General features: G+C 36.5%; 1 protein-coding gene across 1 annotated transcript in view; it reads right to left on the bottom strand.

Moving 5' to 3' along the window:
- Nucleotides 1–12,124, bottom strand: part of RP1 (RP1 axonemal microtubule associated) — a 629,473-nt gene that overhangs the window by 213,859 nt on the left and 403,490 nt on the right. The window contains 2 exon segments of the mRNA XM_036741155.1: nt 2,577–2,731; nt 10,537–10,756. Coding sequence (XP_036597050.1) covers nt 2,577–2,731; nt 10,537–10,756 — 375 coding nt within the window.

Raw genomic sequence — 12,124 nt, 5'->3', positions numbered from 1 at the left:
TTTCTTATGTAATCATATATTGCGGTTGTCCATATCTGTGTACTCCTATATTAAATTCAATAAAGGTAGGGATTCTGTCTTATCTAAATTCATATCTCTCCAGGGCCTGACATGGGGTTCAGAATTTGGTAGGAACTAAATAAATGTTTATTGAATATTTAATTTTGAGTAATCCCAACACTTAAAGATGTAATTTTCTTTCAAGGGAGGTTCTGACAAAATTGTCACAGTTACAGAGTAGTAATTCATTAACAAAATTTCTTAAAAGTAAGCAAAGTAAGTGAGAGGCAGCCTGCCATAATAAAGAAATATCAAATTTGGGACCAGCAGAACACATGAGTTCTGCCCAAACCAGATTAAAATGTAACTGGTAAACATTTACTAAAATAAAAAATACAATTTTAATAACATTAATTTGTGGTTTTCTAAGTCAATATTCAGCCCACAAGGATCTGTTTCTATCTGAGTTTGATACCAATGGCACAGTGGACATACAGCTGGCTTTGAAGCCAGGAAGATGTTAGTATGAGGTCCCCCTCTGATATTGCTTTCTTTGTGCCTCTGGGTAAATCACTCAATTTCTTAGTGCCCCAGGTAATCCTTTATGACTGTTCATTGAAGAGAAGTCATCAATATATATTGATGACAATAACCAGTAGCTCCATATACTAATGAAATGACAGATCTGGTTAAAGAAAGGGAGAGCAGACAATGAAGAAAAGTCTTTGGATATTGATGCTGTTGTTAATAATTATATTATTATAATTTAATTTTTTTCTTTCTAAGAATTTTTTAAAATAATAAATTTAAAATCAATTATAGAACCCACCCTATGGCTATTTAGTATTTAAAAAACCAAATATTATAAAAATATAATTGTTAGCAAAAAGAGACTGACAGTTTCTTCTCAGATTTCTGAAATTCCTAAATAATATTCCTTCGGGCAAAATATGTTTTAAATGATGGAAATTGCCAAAATTAAAAAGCTTCTGGAATTAATGGAAGACATATGCCAGTATGATTCTTCATATTAGACATTACATAAGGTTTCATTTTTTTTCTTGTGCGGAGGCAGAAGGGCTAAGCACTTTGCAAAAGGCATCTTGTCTGAATTTGAGGCACAACGTTGTTGTGGGAAGAAAAGTGAACCTGGGGTCATTCATACCCTGGATCTCCTACTTATAGCTTGGATTTACCTCTTATGAGAAAAGAAGGAAGAAAAGGAAGGAGGAAGGGAAGAAGGGAAAGAAAGAAGGAGAAAAGGACAGGAGACAGGGAAGAAGAGAAGAAAGGAAGAGGAAGGAAGGTGAGATGAAAGGATCAAAAGGAGGAAGGAAGGAAGGGAGGAAGGAAGGGAGGAAGGGAGGGAGAAGAAAGGACTTATTAAGCACTTAGTACACATCAAGCACTGTGCTAAGTGCTTTACAAATATCTCATTTGATCTCCAGCAATTCTGGGAGGTAAATGATATTATTATCCCAATTTTTCAGTTGAGGAAACTGAGGTAGATGACAGTTAAGTGCTTTGCCTGGGCTCACACAGCTAGTAAGTGTCTGTGGCCATATTTGTACTCAGGTGTTCCTGAACCCAGACCCAGCACTCTATCCAATATCCTCTTCTACTTTTAAGTTAGGAGTTCTTAATCTTTTGTGTATGTCATGGTCTCCTTAATCACCTTAGTCTGGTGAAGCACATGGACCCCTTTGTAGAGTAATATTCTTAAATGCATAAAGTTAAAAAATAGGATTAAAAAAGAAAATCATTATATTATAATTATTAAAATATTTTTTTAAAAAAAAATCATGGACACCAGGCTAAGAACCCCAGGATTAAAAGCTAATGTAAGGAACTAGCTTAAGTGTGTGAATTCTATAATTAACATGGTGTCAAACCAGTTAATTCTCCCCTAGAACAAAGATCACATCTGTAGGTCAAGAAGGATCCAAGAAAAGGAAATTCACATCTTTTACAGGAAGAAGTATCAAGAAACAAGTGTCGTGACTTAGAAGACTGTAGAGAGGAAAGGGGTTGTCTGGACTTCTTTGGGCATGTGACTGAACATATCCCCTAGGGAGCAAAGAGATGCTTGCTTATTTTTCTCCCTGCTTTATACTGGCTTTTAACTACTGATAAACCATTTTTCCTATCATTTTCAGTGCAAAGATTATTTTTTCTTGGAAGAGAAAACAGAAACAACCTATGAATGGAGTAATTCTACTTTCTCTTTATCACATTTCACATTCAGCATCATGCCATTGGATATATCTTTTGCCTGTACTTCTTTATTGTATTCTCTTTCCTCCTACCCTCCTCTCACCACCCCAAATGTTTACAATAAACTTCTTTTGCTCATCCATATGTAGGGTGTTTCCTTCAATATTTGACAATGTCCATTATAAGAGTCTGATACACAACCTGAGAATTCAAAACACCAACTCTGGGATTTAGAGGACGAATTCAAAAAACCTGTTTGAGTCACAATGTTTCCATGTGATTGCATAGCAAAAACAACTTTCCTAACTTATTTAAAAACAGCAAGAGAGGTCACTACATACACATAAGACAACTTTTTTTACCTTGTTTCTTTGAAATAATTCTCCTTTTTTCAAAGATCGATATAACTTCCTAGCACCTGAGTCCCCTCTTTGTCCATAGAGAGTAATATAAACATTGGCAAAAGTTTCAGCTCCCCATTGGTCTCCAGTGTGTACAGCAACAAAATATTTAACAACTGGAAGAAGAGAAACAAAATTATTATTAATTTAATAGAATAAATTTAGGCTGTATTCTGTGAGTACATACTGAGACAATTAGGGACACAAGTAAAGGAAGGATCATTAAATGTTCCTTGGAGAAAGTAATAACACTTAAAAAAAACCATGTTATTGTTGATCATTTTGAAGTCTCAGAGGAGAAATCAATGGCAATAAGGGCACTGGTTGTAATTTTCTATCTTTTGTCCATTGAAAGCAAGGGATATAGAAGAGAAAAATTAATTTGGACAGTTAACAGCTGGCTAAGATGCTACATGAGAATGGAATTTGGATTTCTCAACAATGGCTTAAAATAAAGAGATGAAAGCCTCTTGGCCAGTGGAAGACACCTAACAAAGGCTGGTAAGAATATATTTGTTACTGATTTTGTTAATCTAATCAAATGGGCATTGAACTAAAAAGGTTGGAGGATTGCAAAGATTCCCTATGACTATGTACCAAGCTGGATACCATAGAGAATAGCTACAAAGAAGAAAGGGACCCAGAAGTTCACAGGAGACAAAACCCAAGAAAAGTCAAAAGTAAAGCTCATGGCTTCAAATGTCTATATACAAATACCCAAAGTATAAAGTCTAAAACAAAAATAACTAGAGGGCCTAGCACAAGAAGATGAATTTAGCCTTATCCCACTAACACATAGGGGGATGAAGCCCATGATTGGGCCATGGCTCTTGATGGATATGCTTTATTCAAAAGAAATAGGATAGGTAAAAAGAGAGTTGGTGGGATGGCATTTTATATGAAAAATATTTGCTTATGTGCAGATATCTGGGAGCCATATGGAGAAAGTATCATAGAGAGTAGTTTGATGATCTATGGAGGGAGAAACAGATAAAATTTTGTCATGGAAATATTCCACAGACAACCTGAAAAGAAAAAGGAAATGGATGAGGAATTTGAGACAGATCACAAGTATGGCACAAAGACATAATATCATAGTGGTGGAGGATTTCAGTGATTTAGAGGTACTATTTCTCACAAGCAGAAAACCTAATAATTTCTTGGCTTGCTTTAGTAATAACTTCATTTTTAAGAAAAGAAGAAGGAACAATAGGAGGAAATCACATTCTAGATCTGATTTTTATTAATGGGGGAAAAAAGACCATCTGCTGGAGCAAATGTAATGAGAACTTAAAGAAGGAAGTGACAATTCCTCCTAGAAAATACAATAGAGAAAATCTAGGTGTAATTTTAACTCTCTCTCTTTCTCTCTCTCTCTCTCTGTATATGTATAATATATATACATGTGTATATATTTTCACATGTATATATACATATATATACACATCCACATATACTTTTGTACTTCGTATATGCATGTATGTGCATATATACACATGTTCATTTTATGTGTATGTTCATGTATGTGTGAATAACATGCATGTGCATGTACATTTATATATATGCAGATATACATGTTTACATATATTTATATACACATATTTCAAAGGGCCCAGAGGAAAAATATGCCAGATTCCATGGATGAAGATGATACAGGAGAAGTGAGGTCAGAAGAGACAGGAGATACTCAAGGATGAAATTCTAAAACACAAAGGGTAACATTGTAATAACAAGGAAAAAGGAGATTTGTCAGACAAATATTTATTAAGCATTAACTATGAGGCCAATGTGCATGCACAGCAAACTTTGGATTATTTTAAAGAAACATATTCCTATGAAGTAAGACCAGGTAACAGAAGATGAAGAGAAGATGGGGTCATAGCTTTAACTAAATTTCAGCATAATTTGAAGCTGGGGAGGGAAGGTAAGAATAACAACAACAAATTTTGCTTTGGGGGATTTTTTAGCAATACTAGAAGAAAAAGGAGGATAAGGAGATTTTCTTGGAACATATGGCAGTATGATAACTGACAGAAGAGAGAAAGCAGAGCTGCTCAATGCCTATTTTGTTTCTGTTTTCTCTGCCAAAGGAATGATCTTTATACTGGGAATAAGTGAACAAAAATGGCTAGCAGACCTCATACCAAGACAAGCAAGGAGATGGTAAGAGAGAACCTATGGCCCTTCATGGCCCAGGTGAACTACATCTTCAGCTACTAGAAGAACTGACAGATGCAGTTTCTGAGCCACACGCAGCTCTTTGTGAAAGAAAACAGGAGAGGAACCACAATATTGTAGAAGGGCAGTTGTTGCATAGATTTTTACACTGAGCATGGCTTCAATTCTTGGGAAAATTCTAGGATTAGACTTCTTTTGTTTGATTCTAGATTGCAGAACCAGTAAAAACGAGTTGCAGTTATGGAGTCGAATTTAGGTTTGATGTCGAGAAATTTAAATTAAATTAAAATTTATTAACATTGTAAATCTAATGTAAACTTTTAATTAAAATTTAAAGTAATTAAAATTCATAGAAAATTCAGGCTTCCAAAAAGTGAACAGGACTACCTAATAAGGTGATGAGGGCCCAAATGAGATTTATCACTGAAAATGAGAAAAAGGGGCTAAGTGGAAAATACATTGTAAAAAAAAGAAATTAAAATATTTGGCATATAATAGCCAAGAGGGGGAAGGAAAAGGACAATGGGCACTGGGTTTTTAATAGTTGTATTCATATAAAGAAATCTAGCAAGCAAAATGGGGAAGCATGATGGGGAGTATGAGACTGAAGCTCAATGAAAGCACAAAAAGAAACAATTTCATTACCATGGTATGCTATAGACCACTTAGAAAAAATAATAAATCAATCAATGAACATTCATTGAGCACCTACTATGTGTCAGGCATTGTAAGAGTGTAGAAAAGACATTGCAAACCTAATATAGTGGCATCACAGAATAGTGGTGGGAGAATCCAATATTCATATACATGATGAACTCTTTCCATCAAAAAACAGAGCAGCTAGTACTTTGCTGATTTGCACTGATGATAATTCACTCTTCAAGAGATCCAGGAACCAATGAGAGAAAATTATATTTTTAATCTTATTCTTACCAAAAGGAAAGAAATAGTGGGTGGATTGAAATAATAGAAAATTTGGTAGGAAGTTACCCCTCTAAGTTACAAATTGGGGACAGAGGAGAAGAAAATCATATATATATATATATGCATGTCTCCTAGCTTTGAGGAGAGAAGTTAGTCCAAATAAATCAAATTTGGGGAAAGAAGATTCCAAAGAGTTAAAAGAAAGAATAGGGAAGATCCTATGGCCTAAGATTCTGCAGGGACATCAGCGTAAGAGGAATGGAAAGCTAAGTCACCAAGTAAAGTCAACAAGTATTTATTGAGTGTGAGTGTCTACTATGTGTCAGACACTGTGCTAAGTGTTGTAGATATAAAAGAAAAAAATAGTTCTTGTTCTCAAGGAGTTGAAACTCTAATGAGGAGGTTATTTAGTCTTCATCTTCAAGGAGGACCAAGGACATCATGGGCAATGTCTTGACTTGCATGTGAATTGGATTTAAGTGAGGTGAAGTTGAACAGAGTCATCAGCCTCACTCTCTCTTCCAGAGTCATCAGAGTCCAGTGGCAAGACAAAGTTAAAGATGACTGGTGATGGGCCAGGATGCAGCTGATGATTTTGGCATCTTCAAAGTCTGACCAAATAACTACTCCACAGAACCTGCTTCAGCCCCCTTCATGGCCATTGGAACAAATTGTTCTCATCTGCCCATCCCATCAGGGGAAGTCTTCACATGCTTGGAGTAGACATCCCCTTAAATCACAGATGGCTTTGAGGCCCATCAGTTACCCTCAACCTGGTTTAGCCCTGGTTTAGGCAGACCGATACAATTTTACCAGGGTGTGGCCACTGTGCACTCTATAGCTTTTTGGAGCCACAGATGAGAGTTGAGTAACAGGTGGACACCAAAGGTGGATGAACAGCCCTGAAAATGGTTTCAACAAGCCCTCACATCAGAGCTGCTAGTCCTCCCTGAATACCCCATATACTCTAAGACAATATGTAAGCAACTATGTACAAACAAGATCTGTACAGGATAAAATGGAAATAATCTCAGAGTGAAGGCACTAACATTAAAAAGGACAGGGAAAGGCTTCAGGGAGAATGTGGGATTTTAAAAGAATCCAGGAATAGAAATGAGGAAAGAGAATTACAGGCATGGGAGATAGTCAGTGAATTTGCGTAGAGACTAGAGATAAAGTGTCTTGTGCAAGGAACAGCAAGGAGGCCAGAGTGATGGATCACAGAGGAAGGGAGCAAAGTATGTGAAGACTAGAAAGGTAGGAAGGGACCAATTATGAAGGACTTTAAAAGTTTAACATAGGATTTATATTTAACCCTGGAGGCAATATTGAACCACCAGAGTAAATTGAATGGGGGGGGGGCGATATGGCCAAACCTGTGCTTTAGAAAGATCATTTTGATAGCAGAGTGGAAGATGTCTTGGAGTGGGGAGAGACTTGATGCAGGGAGACCAACAAGAAAAGTATTGCAGTAGCACAGGCATGAAGTGATGAGGGCCTGTGCAGGATGGTGGCAGTGTCAGAGGAAAGAAAAGGGTATATATGAGAGATGCTGAAAAGGTAGAATCAACAGATTGGATTGAGGGTGCGGAGGGAAAGAGAGAGAAAGAGTGAGGAATAAAGGTTGCAAAAAGGTTGAGGGTGTGGGTGACTGTGAAGATGGTGGTATCTTTGACAGTAATAGGGAAGTTAATCAGAGGGGAGGCCTAGTGGGAGCTGATGATATCACCAAGCAAAATAATATAGAGAGTAAAGAGAAGACCACCTAGGAAAGAGTTTTGGCAGTCACCCATGGTTAGTGGGCATAGCCCAAATGAAGGGAAGGTATGGTCACACAGACTGAAGAAGAACCAGGAGATAACAGTGTCACAAAAAATATAGAGGCAAGAGAGTAATGAGAAGAGGGTGATCAACAGTGCCAAAGGCTATAGAGAGATGAAGAAGGATGAGAATTAAGAATTAGACTTAGCAATTAAGAGATCATTGGTAATATAGAGAGAACAGTTTGAATTATGATGTCAAAAGCCAGAATTAAGAAGAGAGTGAAGGGAAATAAGGTAGAGATACAACTTATAAAAAGACCTTTTCAAAGGGGTTTAGCCAAGAAGGTGTAAAAAGATACAGGATAATAGTGAGCAAGGATGGACAAATCTAGTGAGGATTTTTTGATGATGGGAGACACATGGGTGTATTTGTAGACCGTAGGGGAGCAACCAGTAAACAGGGGAAGATTGAAACTTAGTGGGGAGAAGTATTGTTAAAGATGGAAAAATGTTGGAGAAGAAATGGAATGGGATCACTTGTGAAAATAGGGGATTTTGCCTTGCAAAGGACAAAGGCCACCTCTTCATATGAGACAGAAGTGAAGGAGACAGTGGTAGAAGACTTCTGAATGGTATAAGATAAAGAGGAGGGAAAAAGAAGGAACTTGGTATCTGGACTCAATTTTTTTCAGCAAAATATGAGGCAAGGTTCTCAGCTGAGAAGGTAGGAACAAGGAATGTGATGGGAGGTTTGAGGAAGGATGAAAATGGTTGGAAAAGTGGCTGTCAAGAGTGGGACAGTTATTGAGGCAAGTGTAAAAAGGATTGTCTTGCCACAATGATAGCCAAAATGAACTTCTGAAGAAACAAAGAGAAGCAATTCCAATGAGTGGGAAAAGGGGAAGTTGTAAATGCAAAGAGGATTCATCAACTAAATGAGAATTTTTAAAGATGTACAGATGATGAAAGCAAGGACGGGCAATGGAGAGGAAATACAAAAATGTAACATGGTCCTCTATAGTGAAGTCAGGAATGCTAAAACTCAAAAAGATCTAAATCCAGGGAGGAAAAACTAAGGACAACACAAAAAGGGTTGGGCTTTTTTTGTTCTTGTTTTTTGCCTTTGTTTTTGGTTTATTTGAAGATGAAAGAAAAAATACAACTATTGTTTGGGACAGAAGGGATCAGTATAATAACTGATAGAGAGAATGCAGAACTGTCCATCTGTATTGGTAATTAAGGTGAGACTTTTGTTTTTTTTTACTGTTTTCTATTTTAGAATGCTAAAGTAATCAAGTGCCTTTGATTAGGTCTTACAAGATGAAAAGCCTCAGGGCCACACCCTTGTGCTGCTTAGTTATGAAACCTTTGGACCCTAAGAACAGTTTATAAACTCAGAGGTTAGCATTTTGTTTGGGGCTCTCACTCACTGGAAGAGTGTTGGTGTGGAGACTCAGGGTAGTGGTTAAAGAGCCCCTGGCTTTGGAAAACCCAGATGTTGGTGCTTCTCATTTTGGTAACTATGTATATGATGTCTTGATCAGACAAAGCCTGTCTGTTGAATTGTGTTATTTGTTCTGCTTATATTTTCTCTGTGCTTACTGTTTAGATTTGCTCTGAAGTTCAGGGTGCTGGCTTTTCCCCTGAACTAAGTGAATGATATATGTATGTTTGATGGAAGTGAAATTGTTAACCCTTTAAAGTTGCTTTCCTTAGAAAAGCAGATCAAAGAACCTGTGCTGGCAGCTCTTCTGTGGGCTAGTGTTATTGGTCTTACACAGCCACAGTAGCAGCAAGCCACATTGTTGTTACACCACCTCTTACTTTGCTTCTGTTTTCTATGCCAAATAGAGTGATCTTTTCTAAATATATAACAAATGAAATAACAAAATATAATTGCTAAAAGGGAGTTGATACCCAAGATCAATAGGGAAATAATAAAAGAATACCTAATTGCCCTTATTAAATTCAATCAGTTGGCCTCAGTGAACTTCTAATTCTGAGGTTCTGTGACACTTTGATTCTGATCTACAGCAATTTATGACTGGTAGAAAGCAAAGCTAGGTGGTGGATATATAGTAAACATACAGTGCACAAGTTAGTCAATCAGCAAATATTTATTAAGCACTTACTAGTTGCTAAGCACATACCTGCTAAGTCGGGGAGGTACAAAGATAATCAAAAGTACCTGCCCTCAGGAAGCTCCCATTCTAATGGAGGAACAACATGGAAATAACTATGCACATATGACATATATACATTGTAAACAGAAGGTAATCTTAGAGGAGAAGTGGTACCAGCTAGGGAAATAATGATGGAGAAAGATGAGTAAATGATCTCAGATGTCAACTAGGCTACTTATTTCAAATAGAAAGCCATTTAATAGTCAAAGCATGGATCCTTTGCATTATCTCTTATGCAATAGAACTTACCAGAGAGAAGAGGCTTGGCATTAGGAAAGTCTAACTCAAGATTTCAGATCTGCAAATAATTATGTTAATTTATCTTACAGAACTTTATTTAAGCAGTGCAAGAGAACTGACAGACTCTCTTCTTAACTGTATTCCAACACTTAGCATCAATTTAGCTATTCCCACTTTCTAACTGAACACTGTGTTCTGCTATATTTTAATAATGACAAGAATAGTTAAGTCACTGTGTAAATATCTTTTGGAATAAAATAACATCATTGTATGACAACAATTACTTTCCATATCAGTCTCAATAATTCAGGCTATGATAAGCTAAACACTAACAAAACAAAAATGTTTTCTGCGGTTTTGAATGATGAGCCTTATCTTTTAATCACATAATTATGGATTGGAATTTTGTACACTTAGAATTATATACAGTACTAAACAAACATTAAATTCTATTTGTCATTAAAATTGTGTAGAGTCACATTTCTCCACAGCCTGAGAGAACATCATGACTTCAGAGATTTGAGGGGCAGAGAAAAATCTTAAAATGAAATACTTTCTGCATTGAATTGCTGTCAAAGCCTTGTTCATGTTGTTCCTGTATTCCTATCCATTATTGCTATTATTTTATTTTACCTGGTAAAGGGTTTTGGTCCTTAGTCTCTGCAGGGAATTCTTTCACCAGTTCCCCATCTTCTTTGTTAAGAGAGAACCAGCAGTTACAGTCAAAGTTCATTTCTTGTTTGGTCTGTAGCTCCTCTATGTGAAAAGATTTCAAATGCCAACCCTCAAAGCCTGGCGAATCATCACAGCTGACCCGAATCTTGTACACATCTCCAACATCTCCAACTTCAATCTACAATGTGGAGCATTGAGGAAAATTAACAAATTACCAGTCATATAAACTGCCCGATGTTATAGAGAATATATCTACATATCAATTAAAATCTGATTAATTTTATAGACTGTGTTTTGTGGTCCTAATTATGGCCGATAATATCTTGATAATCTACCCCCTTTAAAAAAAATCTCTCATTTGATTAATTTCTTGTTGTAAGCAAATATTGCCTTTTTGTGACAACTATAAGGAAATGTTAAGCTTGCTAATGCTAGTTAAGTATTCCCAGGACTTTGCATTAACTAAGGCATGTTCATTCATTCATCTTCATAAAATCTGCTTTCTGATACTAAAGAACAGTTCTTATGATAGCTTTGATTTGGAACAGACCTAATGGATTGGCCAGTCCAACACTTTCATCTCACAAATGAGTAAACTGAATCCCAGAAAAGTAAACTGACTTGCCTGAGCTCCTAGAGCCAGCTGGGAGCAGAGCCAGCATTAGAACCCATGTCTCCTAGGATGATGCTTTTTCCACTATACCATTCTGTCCTTCCACATATCACTCAGGGATTGGTTCTAGGACTTAGAGTTAGAAGGAACTGCTGACCTAGAGACAAGTCCTCAAGTCACACAGGTAAATAGCAGATTTTGGATTTGAACCCAGGTCTGCTGATTTCCCATCTAGTACTCTGCTGCTCCCTCCAATAACACAACACTGTGCTCATTAATTAAGATCCTTAAAAGGTGCCAGGAATCAGTTGGCATGAAATGCAATCAACATAAAATAATTACTGAATTGTCATTGTAACATGTTATGAAAGTACATGGAATAGGAGTTAATGCTTTAGCATTTTAGTAGAGGAAGAAATGAAACATTATGATTCATCAAGATTGGACTACCCAGAAGGATAATTTTATACTTTTCTAAGTGGTTGAGGGAAGGAACAGAGAATATGGTTTTTTTCTTCCTTCTTTCCTTCCTTCCTTCCTCTCTTTCTTTCTTTCTTTCTTTTTCTTTCTTTCATCCCTGCTTCTTTCTTTCTTTCCTCCTTCTTTCTTCCTTCCTTCTTTCTTTCTTTATTTTTCTTTCTTTCTTTCTTTCTTTCTTTCTTTCTTTCTTTCTTTCTTTCTTTCTTTTTTGGTTATATGTGAGAAATAATAGAGCTTCCCTTCTATCTTACCCTTAATCCTAACCTTTCATGGATGGGCATTAATTGGGGAGCTAACTGGTTCAGTGGACAGCATACTGGACCTAGAGTCAGGAAAATCTGAGTTAAAATCCTATCTCAAAAACTCACTAGCTATAAAATCCTGCCTTGGTTTTCTCATCTGCAAAATGGATTTAATAATATCACTGCCGAGATTGCTGTAAGGATCAAATGA

This window comes from Trichosurus vulpecula, chromosome 1 (assembly GCF_011100635.1).
Source record: "Trichosurus vulpecula isolate mTriVul1 chromosome 1, mTriVul1.pri, whole genome shotgun sequence".
Lineage (NCBI taxonomy): Eukaryota > Metazoa > Chordata > Mammalia > Diprotodontia > Phalangeridae > Trichosurus > Trichosurus vulpecula.
This window is presented reverse-complemented; position numbering and strand designations above follow the sequence as displayed.